This window comes from Anabrus simplex, chromosome 1 (genome assembly GCF_040414725.1).
Source record: "Anabrus simplex isolate iqAnaSimp1 chromosome 1, ASM4041472v1, whole genome shotgun sequence".
Taxonomy (NCBI): Eukaryota; Metazoa; Arthropoda; class Insecta; order Orthoptera; family Tettigoniidae; genus Anabrus; species Anabrus simplex.
This window is the reverse complement of record NC_090265.1, coordinates 1,750,431,383-1,750,450,687: the sequence shown is the minus strand read 5'-3', so window position 1 is coordinate 1,750,450,687 and position 19,305 is coordinate 1,750,431,383. Positions and strand designations below refer to the sequence as shown.

At 38.8% G+C, this 19,305-nt stretch overlaps 1 protein-coding gene across 1 annotated transcript in view; it reads right to left on the bottom strand.

The window, feature by feature from the left end:
* The window catches only part of LOC136858749 (unhealthy ribosome biogenesis protein 2 homolog), a 211,295-nt gene extending 197,752 nt beyond the window's left edge, over positions 1-13,543 (bottom strand). The window contains exon 1 of the mRNA XM_067138511.2: positions 13,496-13,543. Within this exon, the coding sequence (XP_066994612.2) occupies positions 13,496-13,511 (16 nt within the window). The 5' untranslated portion in view covers positions 13,512-13,543. The remainder of the gene's footprint in view (positions 1-13,495) is intronic.
* Between the last annotated feature and the right edge of the window lie 5,762 nt (positions 13,544-19,305).

Below are 19,305 nucleotides of genomic sequence, written 5' to 3'. Positions count from 1 at the left end.
TAATTTACTCAAATGACTGACTGTTTTATTTAAATTATTTTCAATAACAGGGTAAAGTTTTGATATTTGTATACTGGGACACACATGAATGATATCGAAAGAATAAGGGAGTGATGGGGTTGGATATTGGAGTTATTTAATTTATTAATTAAATCTGAATTGTTTTTGATGGATTTTTTAGACATACATTGATAATACTTCCTCAAAAATGTTTGGATAAATTGAGATATTTTATACCAAAGGCTTGGTCTAAAGTTGATGATTGGATAGGTATACCAGTTTTGTGCCTTTTTGGAAGGGCTTTTGCAGTAGGGTGGGATCCTTTTTGACTGTGGAAAATGAACTGTCTGAAAAGTGCTTTTAGTGTTGGAATACAAGCAGGTACACAGATAATGACTCTTTTTACACCAGCTATTTCCTTTTTTCTGACATTCCTTTCTGCTTACAGTAGCCTCCCAAGGTTTGCTTAAACAAGTGCGTTCATCTGCTAACTTGCTCTTCGTCTATTGCAGTGTTTTACCAGATTAAACTGTAAAAATGCCCAACGATACAAACGCAAGGTCTTTTTCAATTAAACAGTAGATATCAGGCAATAGTGACTAAACAAGTGACGGTGGTGCAGTGTACTATCAAGTGTGCGACAAGAGTGTACATTTTTTTTTAATGTCAAAAAAACTTCATTTTTAGTCCGTATTGAATCCAGATTTACATTAAAGAGTAAAGATTTACATATATTCCAAATATGACAGTAGGCAAATTTATTTTAATGTATGTTAGTAACTAGAATGTATAATTGGCCAAGAAAAACCATATGCCCTTAAGGTATAAGCAGCTGCAAAAAACTTCTTAAGAGATTGATTTTAATTGAACTAGATGCTTAATCAGCATTTTGCAACAACTATAAGGACTTGACAACGTTTTAACTATTCATATCCAAAAGAATGTAACAGAGTTAACAAATAATATATTGCATAAGAAATATGTTTGTAATTTCAATTAAAAGTTTTATGGTGTACACCAAATTACAAAATAATTTAAGACTATGGTTCAATTTGTATGTACATATATTTTAAAATTATGTTAATATTGATTTGTATAAAACCTTGTAACAATATTCCTTTGGCTGATGATGGCGAACACAAATGCCAAATCCGGTCCCAATATTGAAATCTAATAAATACGTGATGCATTATTGACGTCACACTGTTGTAGTATTGAATAGGTGGAAAAAATTACCCTCACTCCTTAATGTAGAAAAGAGTGTAAAATGCGATTTACAAAATTCAAATTGTACAGCATTAGGAAAAAACTTCACATTTCAGATCAAAAGAACAGAGTAAGAATAAGCAACAGCTACGTTTAACCGATGTGAAAACACAGTCTGAAGTTAGTACATTTTCAGCTGATATTTGTAAAGCTTTTGTATCCAGCAACATTCCGCTGCATAAATTGAATAATCCACATCTACACTCGTTTCACGAAAAGTATTGTGCTAATCAAAGGATTCTAGATGAATCTACCCTTATGAAGAACTGTTTACTTTCACTGCACGCTTCTGTCGTGGATTCAATACGGTGTCTGGATATCGGTAAATGAAACAACCCATTCGTGCAGTTGATACAATGTGAACTCCATAGTGAGTAAACTATGTCCAGAAGAACCCAGCAAACATAATTTACTTTTGTGCAAAGTGCAAGAAAAAAAGCAACAAGCGTGCTACAACTGCAAGATTTGTTAATGATTTCCTGTGACTTCTGCGGCCTAGTGAATCGGAGAGTGATTGTTAGTAAGTGTGCTTTTAATCACAGATGCAGCTTCATGTCAGTCTCTACGAGCATTTTTTCCAAATCTCATCCATATAACGTTTGGCCCATGGATTGCATCGTGTTGCACAAGAGATACGTATCCTCTTTCCATCTGTCGGCAAAGTAATTTCAAGTGGAAAAAAAAACAGTTCCTAAAAGATACTGGCTCGTGTACAGTTGCACAAAACTCATCTGCCTCAGGTTTCTCTTCTGCTGGAACCTGTTCTCACAAGATGGGAAACTAGATTATCCGCAGTATTGTTCTACCAGGAGAACTTTAGTCAAGTGAAAGATGTAGTTAATACTGTTATTTACTTCACGTCCCACTAACTACTTTTACGGTTTTCGGAGGCGCCGAGGTACCAGAATTTATTCCCGCAGGAGTTATTTTACATGATAGTAAATCTACCCAAACAGACTGATGTACTTGAGCAACTTCAAATATCACCGGACTGAGCCAGGATCGAACCTGCCAAGTTGGGGTGAGAAGGCCAGCACCTTAACCATCTGAGCTACTCAGCCCGGTGAAAGATGTGGTTAAAAGTATTGATGATAGTCATTCTGCGTGTGTTCAAGAAGCAAAGTGCACATTTGAATCTGAAACTGTATATAAAGATATCAGTTTCGTCCATGTGCAGTATTTGCCACTTTCAAAGGTGATTAATGGACTAGAAACTTGCGGTGCACCCCTACACAAATCCCTTCAGTTAATTCAAAACACCATTAGTTCTTTAAATGGTGTGCCTGGAGCAACTGGAGAAAAAGTTAAAAGGAAACTCATTGCAGTGTTGACTCGAACCCACGAATCAATCAATCAATCACTACTGATCTGCATTTAGGGCAGTCGCCCAGGTGGCAGATTCCCTATCTGTTGTTTTCCTAGCCTTTTCTTAAATGATTGCAAATAAATTGGAAATTTACTGAACATCTCCCTTGGTAAGTTATTCCAATCCCTAACTCCCCTTCCTATAAAGGAATAATTGCCCCAATTTTTCCTCTTGAATTCGAACCTTATCTTCATATTGTGATCCCTCCTGCTTTTAAATATACCACTCAAACTTATTCGTCCACTGATGTCATTCCACGCCATCTCTCCACTGACAGCTCGGAACATACCACTTAAAGTAAACTCTTTCAAGATTAAAATTACTGTGTCCACCTTTTCAATACAAATATATATTTTTAGTGGTTAAATTCTACATGAATGAAACACACCAGTTAGGGACGTGTTTCGCCCTAGTTATGGGCATCTTCAGCCTATATTAATCCTAAGGTCAAGAATTAAAACTAAAAATATTGGAACTTATAGTAAACTAAATACGAAATACAATTGTCTTATGTTATTTACACAGTCAATACACTAGGAGCAAGCTTAGCCGTTTAGACACAACCGGAACAATTGATCCCAGCTAACGTCGACAAGACAATTACAAACAACTCATATTCCTCCCAGATTGAATATGCACCAATGGGAAGTTTATCCACAAGAATGACGGAATATTTTTATTGCGATAAACAATGATTGAAATCAACAATATATATCCTACTTACACGCTTCAACCTTAATACATAACCATGCTTCTTTCTAAAGGAATATTCAAACTGTTTCAAACCCTAACATGAACGACTTTAACCAAGGTTCCGGTATTGTTAAAATTTCTTACGACTCAGGCGACCATATCAGCTGAAGAAACCCCAACTCACGCAGTGATAAATTCTAGTCAATACATTTTGAGAAACCCCTATTCACGCTTCATCAATCCAATCCACAATTGGAATTCTAGTCATTATAAAATAAGTTAATTCAAATTTCATTGTTCATAATACAAATAGAATTCAGAATAAGGTCAACGAGATTTGGATAAGAAATGAAATTAAAGCAATGTACAAAAGAAAGCCCTCTTAAATTTACAATTATATAAAGTTCATTTATTTTTGGCCCAAATGTTGTCTTTGTTCGAATGGATTTCATTTCCAACTACATGTGGACTATAAATTGAATATTAACGATTTTATCCAAGATTCCGGTGTTGTAAAAATTCTTATGACTCAGGTGACTATAACAGCTGAAGAAACTCCAACTCACGCAGTGATAAATTCTAGTCAATACTATTGAGAAGCCCCAATTCAAGCGGTGATCACTCCAATCTGCAATCGGAGGTTTGATCATTGTTAAAAATATAATTCATTGTTCATAAATTCTGGCAAGGTTAATGCACTTATTGTACATACTGTACATATTGTAAACTGTGTAAATAACATAAAGACAATTGTATTTAGGATTAAGTTAGTTTACTATAAGTTCCAATGTTTATCGTTTTAATTCTTGACCTTAGGATTAATATAGGCTGAAATGCCCATAACTAGGGCGAAATATGTCCCTAACTGGTGTGTTTCATTCATGTAGAATTTAACCACTAAAAATATGTATTTGTATTGAAAAGGTGGACACAATAATTTTAATCTTGAAAGAGTTTACTTATTGTATCTTCAATATGGAACAAACTGAGATTAGTTACTTGTAACATACCACTTAGTCGAGCAGCTCGCCTCCTTTCTCCCAAGTCTTCCCTGCCCAAACTTTGCAACATTTTAGTAACGCTACTCTTTTGTCGAAAATTGCCCAGAACAAATCGAGCTGCTTCTTTTTTTTTTGCTATTGGCTTTACGTCGCACCGACACAGATATGTCTTATGGCGACGATGGAACAGGAAAGGGCTAGGACTGGGAAGGAAGCGGCCGTGGCCTTAATTAAGGTACAGCCCCAGCATTTGCCTGGTGTAGAAATGGGAAACCACGGAAAGCCATCTTCAGGGCTGCTGACAGTTGGGTTCAAACCTACTATCTCCCGAATACTGGATACTTGCCGCACTTAAGCGACTGCAGCTATCGAGCTCGGTATATATACTCAAGTTGAGGTCTCACCAGAGACAAATATGCACTCTCCTTTACATCCTTACTACAACCCCTAAATACTCTCATAACCATGTGCAGAGATCTGTACACTTTATTTACAATCATATTTATGTGATTACCCCAATGAAGATCTATCCTTATATTTATACCCAGGTATTTACAATGATCCCCAAAGGGAACACTCACCCCATCAAAGCAGTAATTAAAACTGAGAGGACTTTTCCTATTTGTGAAACTCACAACCTGACTTTTATCCCCGTTGACCATCATACCATTGCCTACTGTCCATCTCACAACATTATCGAGGTCATTTTACAGTTGCTCACAATCTTGTAACTTATTTATTACTCTGTACAGAATAACATCATCTGCGAAAAGCCTTATCTCTGATTCCACTTCTTTACACACATCATTGATATATATAAGAAAACATAATGGTCCAATAATATTGCCTTGAGGCAATCCCCTCTTAATTTTTACACGGACCTACTCTACTTTTCAGAGTTCTATTTTCTAGAAACAGAGCCACCCATTCAGTCACCCTTTTGTCAAATACAATTGCACTCATTTTTGCCAGTAGTCTCCCATGATTTACCCTATCAAATGCCTTAGATAAGTCAATCGCAATACAGTCCAATTGACCTCCTGAATCCAAGATATCTGCTATATCTTGCTGGAATCCTACAAGTTGGGCTTCAGTGGAATAACCTTTCCTAAACCCAAACTGCCTTCTGTCAAACCATTTATTAATTTTGCAAACATGTCTTATATAATCAGAAAGAGAATGCTTTCCCAATGCTTACTTACAATGCATGTCAAACTGACTGGCCTGTCATTTTCAGCTTTATGCCTATCACCCTTTCCTTTATATACAGGGGCTACTATAGCAACTCTCCATTCATTTGGTAAAGTTCTTTCATAATACCAATATAAATGGTCCGTTATTGGATATCATAAATTTTCCAGCTAACTCATTCCTGGTCCATGTAAACTACGAACAGCAAAGGTAAAAGATTACAGCCTTGTCTAACCCCTGTAAGTACCCTGAACCAAAAACTCATTCTACCATCAATTCTCACTCAAGCCCAATTGTCAACATAAATGCCTTTGATTGATTTTAATAATCTACCTTTAATTCCATAATCTCCCAGTAGAGTGAACATCTTTTCCCTCGGTACCCTATCATTTGCTTTCTCTACATCTACGAAACATAAACACAACTGCCTATTCCTCTCGTAGCATTGTCAATTACCTGGCGCATACTGAAAATATGATCCTGACAGCCTCTCTGTGGTCTAAAACCACACTGGTTTTCCTTTCATCCAACTTCCTCTCAACGACTGATCGCACCCTCCATTTCAAGATGCCAGTGAATACTTTGCCTGGTATACTAATCAAGGAGATACCTCGATAGTTGTTGCAATCCTTCCTGTTCCCTTGCTTATAGATAGGTGCAATTACTGCTTTTGTCCAATCTGAAGGTACTTTACCAACACTCCACGCTAATTTTACTACTCTATGAAGCCTTTTCATCCCTGCCTTCCCACTATACTTCACCAATTCAGGTCTAAATTCATCTATTCCTGCTGCCTTATGACAATGGAGTTTATTTACCATCCTTTCCACTTCCTCAAGCATAATTTCGCCAACATCATTTTCCTCCTCCCCATGAGCCTGGCTGATTGCAACACCACCAGGATGATTTCCTTTTACATTGAAAAGCGGTTCAAAATATTCCCTCCACCTCTCCAGTGATTCCCTGGGATCTATTATGAGTTCACCTGAATTATTCAAAACACTGTTCATTTCCATTTTCTATCCCTTCCTAAGATTCTTTATTACTGTCCAGAAAGGTTTCCCTGCTGCATGACCTAGCCTTTCCAGGTTATTACCAAAATCTTCCCACGACTTCTTTTTTGATTCAACAACTATTTGTTTCGCTCCGTTTCTTTCATCTACGTACAAATCCCTGTCTGCTTCGGCCCTTGTTTGGAGCCATTTCTGATAAGCCTTCCTTTTACGTTTACAGGCTGCTCTCACTTCATCATTCCACCAAGATGTTCGCCTTTTCCCATCTTTACACATAGTTGTTCCTAGGCATTCCCTTGCTGTTTCTACTACAGCATCCCTATATGCCACCCATTCACTTTCTATATCCTGAACCTGCTTACTGTCTTTTTAAAGTTAAAAACTTCATTATTGTTCCATATTGAATAGAGAAATAAGATGTACAATATTATAGGTTAGGATCCACCTTTCAATACTCCGTAATAAGATGGTAAAAAGTAGTTACAACCTGTTTAATGGGACCGGTTTCAACACATTTTAAGTGTCATCATCAGCCAATTTGCGAAGATCTTACAACAACTAGCACATTGAATACAGGCAAAAAATTAACATTGTATCATAACGTAGCAATTCAGTAAATGTTCAAAACACAATAATCACAGTCAAGAGAGTAAACAGAACATCACTATCTTGCGCCGAAAACAAATATAGCTGAAGTTCATAAGCAGGTCAAATATTCGCTTATGTAAAGTCGTTGCTAGGCAGGTCTTGTAGGCATTTGTTTCTCCGGCCGAAGAGCAAAAGGTGACGTGAATGAAGTCCTAGGAAAACAGTGTAGGATTTAATTTCGTCAAATTTCAAAGTGGATATATAGGTTTTATAAAATAATTTAAAACGTTAAAAAAGAATAAAGCCAAATAAAAAATATATTTAAAAAATAGGAAGAAATAATGAAAGAAATACGAGGTTCAACTCGAAACAACTTGCCGTAGTAATTGATAAAGAAATGATAAATAGAGAAAGGGGGGATGTTAATTAGAGGGTGGTGATGGTGGTGGTGGTGGTGGTGGTTATTGTTATTAGAGGAAATACAATTGGGCAACAATCCTTAATATAATACTAATTCGAAGAAAAAAGAAAAAGAACCGACACTTCGAAAAATGAAGATATCGGTTAAAGGAAGACAAGGGCCACGAAGGGCGTGAAAATGAAAGACTCCCTAGCCCTCGCAAACCTAATAGCATCGGGGTCGGAAAAGAACAAGAATTGACCAAGGGAGGTCCGACAGGATAGATGAAAGTGAGGAGCCTGGCACAAGTAAGTGGAAGCAATGCCAGGACTCAGCTAAGGGCCCCGTGGTCGCCAACCCACGCTCTGAAGGGATCCCTTCCATTTTTTCTTTCCTCCCCACCCTCCATCCCCCAGGGGCTCTGAACTTCGGAACGTAGGTTGACGACCACGGGGGCCCTTAGCTGAGTCCTGGCATTGCTTCCACTTACTTGTGCCAGGCTCCTCACTTTCATCTATCCTGTCCGACCTCCCTTGGTCAACTCTTGTTCCTTTCTGACCCCGACGCTATTAGTTTTCCGAGGGCTAGGGAGTCTTTCATTTTCACGCCCTTCGTGGCCCTTGTCTTCCTTTGGCTGATATCTTCATTTTTCGAAGTATCGGATCCCTTCCATTTTTTCTTTCCTTCCCATCCTCCATCCCCCAGGGGCTCTGAACTTCAGAGCGTGGGTTGGCGACCACGGGGCCCTTAGCTGAGTCCTGGCATTGCTTCCACTTACTTGTGCCAGGCTCCTCACTTTCATCTATCCTGTCCGACCTCCCTTGGTCAATTCTTGTTCTTTTCCGACCCCGATGCTATTAGGTTTGCGAGGGCTAGGGAGTCTTTCATTTTCACGCCCTTCGTGGCCCTTGTCTTCCTTTAACCGATATCTTCATTTTTCGAAGTGTCGGTTCTTTTTCTTTTTTCTTCGAATTAGTATTATATTAAGGATTGTTGCCCAATTGTATTTCCTCTAATAACAATAACCACCACCACCACCACCACCACCACCACCATCACCACCCTCTAATTAACGTCCCCCCTTTCTCTATTTATCATTTCTTTATCAATTACTACGGCAAGTTGTTTCGAGTTGAACCTCGTATTTCTTTCATTATTTCTTCCTATTTTTTAAATATATTTTTTATTTGGCTTTATTCTTTTTTAACGTTTTAAATTATTTTATAAAACCTATATATCCACTTTGAAATTTGACGAAATTAAATCCTACACTGTTTTCCTAGGACTTCATTCACGTCACCTTTTGCTCTTCGGCCGGAGAAACAAATGCCTACAAGACCTGCCTAGCAACGACTTTACATAAGCGAATATTTGACCTGCTTATGAACTTCAGCTATATTTGTTTTCGGCGCAAGATAGTGATGTTCTGTTTACTCTCTTGACTGTGATTATTGTGTTTTGAACATTTACTGAATTGCTACGTTATGATACAATGTTAATTTTTTGCCTGTATTCAATGTGCTAGTTGTTGTAAGATCTTCGCAAATTGGCTGATGATGACACTTAAAATGTGTTGAAACCGGTCCCATTAAACAGGTTGTAACTACTTTTTACCATCTTATTACGGAGTATTGAAAGGTGGATCCTAACCTATAATACTGTACATCTTATTGCTTACTGTCTACCGTTTGAAACTTCTCACTAATCATATCCATGTACTTCTGTCTAATTTCCTCGTCCTGGAGATTTTCTACCCTTATTAGTTTGCAGACAGATTACACTTTCTCTACCCTAGGCCTAGAGATACTTAGTTCACTACAGATCAGATAGTGGTCTATATCATCGAAAAATCCCCGGAAAACTTGTACATTCCTAACAGATTTCCTGAATTTGAAGTCTGTTAAGATATAGTCTATTATGGATCTGGTACCCCTAGCCTCCCATGTGTAGCGGTGAATAGCCTTATGCTTGAAGAATGCATTCGTAACAGCTAAACCCATACTAGCACAGAAGTCCAGCAAACGCTTCCCATTCCCATTAGCTTCCATATCTTCCCCACATTTACTAATCACCCTTTCGTATCCTTCAGTTCTATTCCCAACTCTCGCATTGAAATCGCCCATTAGCACTATTCTATCCTTGCTGTTGACCCTGACCACGATGTCACTCAATGCTTCATAAAACTTGTCAACTTCATCCTCATCTGCACCCTCACATGGTGAATACACGGACACAATTCTTGTCCTAATTCCTCCGACTGCCAAATCTACCCACATCATTCGCTCATTTACGTGCCTAACAGAAACTATGTTCCGTGCAATGGTATTCCTGATAAAGAGCCCTACCCCAGACTCTGCCCTTCCCTTTCTAACACCCGTCAAGTACAATTTATAATCTCCTATCTCTTCCTCGTTATCTCCCCTTACCCGAATATCACTTACTCCTAGCACATCCAGATGCATCCTCTTTGCTGCCTCAGCCAGTTCTACCTTCTTTCTTCCATAAGCCCCATTAATATTGATAGCTCCCCATCGAATTCCATTTCGTTTGAGAAGTTGTTTCCAAGGAGTCCCTCGCCTGTCAATTGGGAGTGGGACTCCATTACTCCCATAGGTCCGAGGCTTGCTTAAAATGTTCTGAGCTTGGTAAATTCATGAAGCAGGATTAGTGTGGCCACCAATTATGCTTGCCATCATGTTATCCTTAGCTGACTTCTTTGCTAGATTCAATTTCCTCATAGCTGATTATCTTATCAAATAATTCTGAATCAGCATCTGCGCTACCCTTTCCTGGTCTGTACACTCCAAAGACATCTAGCTGCCCATTATCCTTATAAATGAGCCTTACCCCTAGAATTTCGTGCTTGTCATCTTTAACTTTTTTTTAGCTTACAAATTCTTCTTTCACGAGAATGTATACTCTCCCTCCTACCTTTCCTATCCTATTTCTACGATACACCCTCCAGTTTCGTGAGAAAATTTCTGCATCCATTATATCATTTCTCAGCCAAGATTCAACTCCTATTACAATATCTGGTAAGTATATATCTATTAAATTACTTAATTCTATTCCTTCTTTACAATACTTCTACAGTTGAGCACTAACAGTTTTATGTCATCCCTACTTGATTTCCAGTTCCCTGTTCCCTTAACACCGCTGCCTAGCGCACCGTTTCCCTGAATGTACCTCCCTATAACCCTACTAAACAAATTTCCTAACTCATATGCACCACTGCAGTTTAAGTGAAGGCCATCTGAGCGCAGATCCCTATCTCCTACCCACCCATTAGAATCTAGAAATTTCACTCCCAGTTTCCCACATACCCACTCCATAGTCTCATTTAAATCCCCAATCACCTTCCAGTCAGTATCCCTCCTACAAGTATCCCACTGATAACAATCTCCGCTTTCTTAAACTTAACCCGTGCTGCATTTACCAGATCCTACACATCCCCAACTATGTTGGTACTTATACCTGCTTGTCTTACGTTAGTACCAACGTGAAACACTACCACCTTCTCTTTTCCCTCCTCGTTCTCTTCTACTTTCTTCAACATCTGCCTTAACCTAATTCCTGGATAAAACTCTACCCTGGTACCCTTTCCTCCACACACTTTTCCAACATGTCTAACGATAGAAACCCCCATGACCAGAGCCTCAACCCTACCCACCTCATTTGATCCCCTCCCCTCCTGGTCAGTCCTATCTTTCCTGACAGCTGCAGAAGCTACTTCCTCCTCCCTTTTCTAAATCCTATGACCCTGTTCCACCTGTCTTTTCCTATCCACTACTCCACATTTCCCTTTCCTACCTCTTCCCTTTCTCCTACTTCCAAACTTCTCGGCAACAGTTCCCTGTTCCTTATCTTACCTCGGTTGTTCTACCTGTTCTACTCACGAAGATTCAATCCATAAGCATATACGTAAGTGGAATCAGGCAATCCTTGCCAGAAGAAAGTTCCGAGCAGAGTGCCAGTGTACAAGTATTTCTCAGTTACATCCATCGACGCACAACGATCCATTTCAGCATATAAATTAATTCTGTCTGACAACAGAAAGTCACTGACCCCTGAAAACATTAAAAAACTGTTGATAACCTCCTGCCATGCATCATCTGGCAAGGAATAAAACACTGAGCTAAATTTAAGTACCGATAATGCATTTGATAAATGTATTTTACTTTTAGTGCATATGTGCATGCATATTTTTGGAGTTTTTAGTACCCATGAATCCAGGCCCTACTTATAACATACTGTGCTTCACACCTTGACTTTTGTGCCACAATTCGCTTGGTGGCTGAGGAAGGAGGTATTAGCGCGGACAGAGTTTCTGGCAGAATGGTCAGCTCTTTTATAATAAAACAACATACTAGTACAACATACTAGGCAACCATCCTCAGTTGTATGTGTAATGTTAGTCTGTTATGTGTGGATAAGAGATACTGGAAGAAGCAGCAATAAGTCAGTGGATGTGGGATTATAATTTTACCTTCCGCAGCCCACTACTCACTGCATTCAGCTCCACGTGGAACGACTGTCGTTTTTTTACACGCTCAGGAAGGATGTTATCATGCGGTGCTCAGTGCTGCCAACCTCTATACTTAGGAACGAATGTGTGAGTGGTGCTTCGATAGCTGGTGGTGGTGATTAATTGATTAATGTTACATGAATGGTCTCGACTGGTTCTTGCCGTGCAGACGTTAGGATAAGACCTGGACTGGTTCTTGCCGTGTGGACGGGGGACACTTACTAGAAGATACAACTTGTCACAGAGAGTCTGATGATACACCGGGCGAGTTGGCTGTACGGTTAGGGGCGTGCAGCTGAGCTTGCATCCGGGAGATAGTGGATTCAAACTCCACTGCCAGCAGCCCTGAAGATGGTTTCCAGTGGTTTCCCATTTTCGCACCAGGCAAATGCTGGGGCTGTACCTTAATTAAGGCAACGGCCCCTTCCTTCCCACTCCTAGGCCTTTCCTTTTCCATCGCCGCCGCAAGACCTACCTGTGTCGGTGCGACGTAAAGCAAATTATAAAAAATGAAAAACAGATTCTTATATTTAAAACGTAAGCCAGACTTCGGTGTATCATTGTACTAACACATTAATCGTTGGAACGGAATAAAATATGACACAAACTAATGTAGAATGCAAAAGCGTACGCAGCTGTGAGCTTGCATCAGGGAGATAGTGGGTTCGAACCCCACTGTCTTCAGCCCTGAAGATGGTTTTCCGTGGTTTCCCATTTTCACACAAGGCAAATGCTGGGGCTGTACCTTAATTAAAGCCACTGCCATTTCCTTACCACTCCTAGGCCTTTCCTTTCCCATCGCCGCCGCAAGACCTATATACCTGTATCGGGGCGACGTAAAGCAAATTATAAAAAATAAAAAAAGATTCTGATATTTAAAAAGGAAGCCAGACTTCGGTGTATCATTGTACTAACTCATTAATCGGTGGAACGGAATAAAATATAATGAAACTGAAACTAATGTAGAATGCAAAAGCGTACGTCAATGACAAAAAATGTATAGTACGCGAACCTTTTCTTGATACAAAGTTCCGATTCAGCACTAGGGAGCTCAGGTATCAAGAAAAGTTTCATGTACTGTATGTACGCTTTAATCGGCCATAACCTACACAACACCGGAACGTCCCAAAATAAACAGGAATGAAATCTCTCGAGTAATACAGAAATGGGTTGAATTACTTCCCTAAGGTGGAGTGTATGTATCAACAGGACAAGTATTAGTTTAAACATATTAACAAGTACTGTTTGCAACGTTGCTAACCCATAAAATCCACACACACGCACACGTGCCAGTATTTTAAAACATGTTCCCCCCTCATAGGGTATAACTCACGAACTAGATAACAATTATATCCAGAAATAACTGTAATTAATTGTATCTAATATATAATAACATCCAATTATTACAGATAATCTTAAAAACACCCAAAACTTCATATATTATAAACAAACCTGACGACAGCGCCATTTTTCTTCCTGTCCTATACCAAAGAAATTGCCGGAAATCGCCATGTGAGAGAGAACAGACTACAGCCAAATACAGTAGAGACAATACACGACACTGAGCGAGATATCGAGGGACAGCTATTGGAGCTCACTCTAGCCGATAGACCTGAACGGTACTGATTCTGTCATAAGAGCACGTGTATTTTTGTGTGAAGTTTTTGGTGTTATTGATGCGTTTCCACTGAGTTGACATAATTAAATAGTAACATGTGTCATTCCTCGATATCTCCTCTCAACATGAGGGGAAAGGTATGTGCTGTGTTTGGCTGCAGTAATTACGAAGTAGAGAAAAATGCGCGCTCATTCTTCAGGTTCCCTCGTGACAAGAACATGTAAGTAATATTGTGTTTGCATATATATTCTTCCAGTGACAGATATTTTTATAGTACTTCATAATCCTCTAACCTGCTCGACCCATGTTTTAACGGGCTTAAAATATAATACGCATATTTTATTGTATAGTGCAGCAGTTAACCTTCAATACCGATGTGTTGTTGTAGGTGTGATCTGTGGGTTTTGAAATGTCACAGAAGCGATTTGGATAAAGTACACAAGAAAGAAGGGACGTTACGCTTGTATAAGAATTATAAGATCTGTTCAGATCATTTCCAGGATAGCGACTTTAAAAATCCTCGACTATACAGCCAAGGGTATGTTACATTTTTACTCTAATTGTACGTAAATATTCCTCAAAGCATCACTATCTACAACATTTTCAAACTTTTCTTTCTTTTATCCCTCTTCTCAGATTAAAGCCGGGATTTTATAGATTTTCTTTCTGTTAGTAGGCTTCATGTTAAGAGGAAAATTGTCCAGCTATTAAATGTTAATTCATTGCATCATATGTGTAAGGAATGTGCCGATATTTTTATTGACAAATGTCTTAATGTGATGATACATTGTTTTTAAATGAGGAAAAAAGACAAATCCAACCGTAAGATTTCAGGCAGGTATGCTAAAGCTAAAAAAGTAATGCATAAATGAAAGATCAAGCCATTTCACAGCAGTCCATTTCACACCTTGTTTATATGTCTAATTTCAGTCTTTGAATAATAACCTTTTAAATAAATCTTCATTCATTTATCCAGAATTTCTTTAGCAACTTCGAAGTTAATATCTCAATACCACTGTCTTTCTAGACGTAATTTATTTATCCATTTCCGTATATACATTTCCATTGATATTTGAATTTAGCGCGATTTGTTCAGGTCAAGTCACTAGAAGCGCCACCGTCGAATTGTCTCCCATTTTAGCAAGGCGAAATCCGTAAGTGTGTGTATTGTCTCTACTGTATTTGCTACAGCGTAGTTGTCTTGTCTTGATAATTTGATGCGCTTCGCGTTTATAGCGGTGTACCCAGGCACAGATCCTATAATAAAACTCAAAGTATGGAGGAGGCGAAAGCGCAAGAGAGAAAATAAAAAGGAGGGTTAGAATTCAACTACCTATCTACAAGACACAGGATTAACACAAGAACACAAGCTACAAAGCTTCACGCCAGAAACAAATACTACTTGGCGACTTTCTACTACACGCACATGCCCGGGTCAACACATAAGGAAGTGCCACAGGGACGGAAATTAAAGGAAAGTGTCGGTGTCGGAAAAGAAATTCGATAAAGCTACGACCATAGTGGGCGTGGGATATAGTAAACAACATTGGGTGGGTGATGCGAATTGTTTCCGGAAAAACGAATGTAACCATTTTCGCCTACTAACTTCGAGCAACGGACACTGAAACAAAATATGATTAATTGTACCAACCGAGGTGCATTTACAGAGGTTAGACTCGACCAACTTCATACGAAATAATTGATCAGGCGTGCACATATGATTTAGCCGCAAACGGATAATATTACTAATGTGACGTCTAGTATAATAATGTTTAGTAAACCACGGAGAACGTGGGGCGTTCGGAAGGATCGTAAACAAACTCCGTCCTGTACGACACGAGGTCCCCCCTGTAGGTAGGGGCGGTAGAATAACACCCACGGTATCCCCTGCCTGTCGTAAGAGGCGAATAAAAGGGGCCCTAGGGGCTCTGAACTTTGGAGCGAGGGTTGGCGACTACGGGGCCCTCAGCTGAGTCCTGGCATTGCTTCCACTTACTTGTGCCAGGCTCCTCACTTTGACCTATACTATCCGACCTCCCTTGGTCAACTCTTGTTCTTTTCCGACCCCGACGCTATTAGGTTTGCGAGGGCTAGGGAGTCTTTCATTTTCACGCCCTTCGTGGCCCTTGTCTTCCTTTGGCCGATATCTTCATTTTTCGAAGTGTCGGATCCCTTCCATTTCTTCCCTCTGATTAGAGTTATATAGAGGATGGTTGCCTAGTTGTACTTCCTCTTAAAACAATAATCACCACCACCACCATCGTACGACACGAGGGGTGACTCCACTCATCCTTCCATAACTGCCTTATCTTCTCTCGACAACCGCTCCAATAAACGCAAAATGGTTCGCAACACCCTGAACTTGAGCTGCCGCCTGAGCCTAGGTATCCGCCTGTAATATTTGTATGACCCGGAACCCAAAGTAAGATAAGAGAAGATATTTATTTCAATAATTAATTCCGACGAGCCAAAGGCTTATACAGAGGAATTGTACAACGAATAATATATTCAATGGCGGATCTACAAACTTACAATGATATAATCAGGTTACTTAAACAGTAAAAGTAGAGACATCAATACAGAAAGTGTAAAAAATAAAATTAAAATACCATTATATAGTTCCTTAATTATACTAAGATACTTAAACTACTTAGTATAACCAAATACAGTAGAGATAATACGCGACACTGAGCGAGATATCGAGAGACAGCTACTGGAGCTCACTCTAGCGGATAGACCTGAACAGTACTGATTCTCTCATAAGAGCACGTGTATTTTTGTGTGAAGTTTTTGGTGCTATTTATGCGTTTTCACTGAGTTGACATAAATAAATAGTAGTGTGTGTCATTCCTTGATATCTCCTCTCAACATGAGGGGAAAGGTATGTGCTGTGTTCGGCTGCAGTAATTACGAAGTAGAGAAAAATGTGCGGTCGTTCTTCAGGTTCCCCCGTGACAAGAACATGTAAGTAATATTGTGTTTGCATATATATTCTTCCAGTGACAGAGATTTTTATAGTACTTCATAATCTTCTGACCTGCTCGACCCATATTTTAACTGGCATAAAATGTAATACGCATATTGTATTCTTTAGTGCAGCAGTTGACCTCCAATACCGATGTGTTGTAGGTGTGATCTGCGGGTTTTGAAATGTCACAGAAGCGATTTGGATAAGGTGTACAAGAAAGAATGGACGTTACGCTTATATAAGAATTATAAGATCTGTTCAGATCATTTCCAGGCCAGCGGCTTTAGAAATCCTCGACAATACAGCCAAGGGTATGTTACATGTTTGCTCTAATTGTACGTAAATATTCCTTACAGCATCACTATCGACAAAATTTTCATACTTTTCTTTCTTTATCCCTCTTCTCCGATTAAAGCCGGGATTTTATAGATTATCTTTCTGTTAGTATGCTTCATGTTATGAGGGAAATTTTCCAGCTATTAAATATTAATTCGCCGGGCTGAGTGGCTTAGACGGTTAAGGCGCTGGCCTTCTGACCCCTACTTGCCAGGTTCGATCCTGGCTCAGTCCGGTGGTATTTGAAGGTGCTCAAATACGTCAGCCTCGTGTCGGTAGATTTATTGGCACGTAAAAGAACTCGTGCGGGACTAAATTCCGGCACCTCGGCGTCTCCGAAAACCGCAAAAGAGTAGTTAGTGGGAAGTAAAACAAAAAACTTTATTATTATTATTATTATTATTATTATTATTATTATTATTATTATTATTATTATTATTATTATTATTATTATTATTATTATTATTATTATTATTATTATTATTATTATTCAATGTTAATTCAGTGCATCATATGTGTAAGGAATATTTTTCTGTTTGTAGGCTTCATGTTAAGAGGAAAATTGTCCAGCTATTAAATGTTAATTCATTGCATCATATGTGTAAGGAATGTGCCGATATTTTTATTGACAAATATCTTAATGTGATGATACAATGTTTTTAAATGAGGAAGAAAGACAAATCCAACCGTAAGAGTTCAGGCAGGAATCCTAAACCTAAAAAAGTAATGCATAAATGAAAGATCAACCCATTTCACATCAGTCCATTTCACACCTTGTTTATATGCCTAATTTCAGTCTTTGAATAATAACCTTTTAAATAATTCTTCATTCATTTATCCAGAATTGCTTTAGCAACTTCGAAGTTAATATCTCAATAACACTTTCTTTCTAGACGTAATTTATTTATCCACATCCGTATATACATTTCCATTGATATTTGAATTTAGCGTGATTTGTTCAGATCAAGTCACTAGGAGCGCCACCGTCGAATTTTCTCCCATTTTAGCAAGGCTAAATCCGTAAGTGCCGCGTATTATCTCTACTCTATTTCGTATAACAAGTGAGTAACAATGCAACAGGATTAACAAAGCGGGGCGAGTGTTTGTTTTAAACATTACATATTTATATTTCAAATATGAAGTATCTATTACATAGATTTTCCTTTGACTTTCGTTTGAAAGTTATTAAAGTAGGGGCAATTCTTATGTCAGCAGGAAGTTTGTTGTATGCTTGAATTGCTGATAATTTACAACTGTTCTTCCCATATTTTGAAGAGTGGATGTGATACAAGGCCAAGTCATCTGCATGTCTAATTTGATACCTGTAATCCTTTTACCTAGTTGGTGTAGATCGAAACAGATTTTACGAAGATATTAAATATACCAATTGGACCGGAAACTGAGATTATTTAAGGCTTGCAGCACACTCAGGAAATCGGATGCAATGTAGGCACTATCTAGATGCGAATACATGATGTATAGTAAGGCTTGATGGATTGCAAAAGTTTCCGTCGTAAAAATAGTTGCCTCCGATGGAAGTGAAAATTGCTTGGAAATGTGTAACTCGGTTGAGAAAACGGCCGCCCCCACACTTGGAGGGGTGTGAATTTTGGACCCGTCAGTATAGAATATTGGTGAAAGAAAATGAACATCCAGGGACAAAGCTAGACGGACATGTTTCCTAGCACCGTGTGTTCGGGCCGGGCCAAAGAGTTGAGAACCACCTAATGCTGATAAAATCAGAGCAGGGACATAATAATTTGCTTGAAAGGGAAGAATGTAATTAGCTGTGGACGGGGAACGAGTAATAGAAGTACGAAGGGAAATAAAGTAATAATGTATCCAGGAAAGTGCTGGGTAACGGTGTAGGGGTGTATATTGATCTTGATAGGAACGTACTAGTAATGATAATTTAGGAAGTATTGGGCGTGAGCTAAGAGAGAGAGTCCTTAGAATAAACTTGGAAGCAAGCAATTTTCTCCTAATATTTAATGTGGATTCTGCAGCCTCGACCAATGTTGCATTTTTGGGGGAAGATTGTAGAGCCCCAATACAAAGTTTAATAAACTGTACCTGAAGCGAATCCAATTGATTAAGTTTTTGATTGGCTGCCGTGTCTACGAACCCCGAGCCATAATCCAAAGTCGAACGAATATTATTGCGATATAACAGGAGCATAGTATTGGGATCCGGTCTCCAAGATAATTTTCTTTTCTGTTTTTGCTTGGTAATAACCTGTTGTGATTAGAATAAGTCTGAACGTAGTTTAAAGTTATTGCAGTGTATTGTAGTAACTGTACTTAGTCTGAACGTAGTTTAAAATTATTTTAGTGTATTATA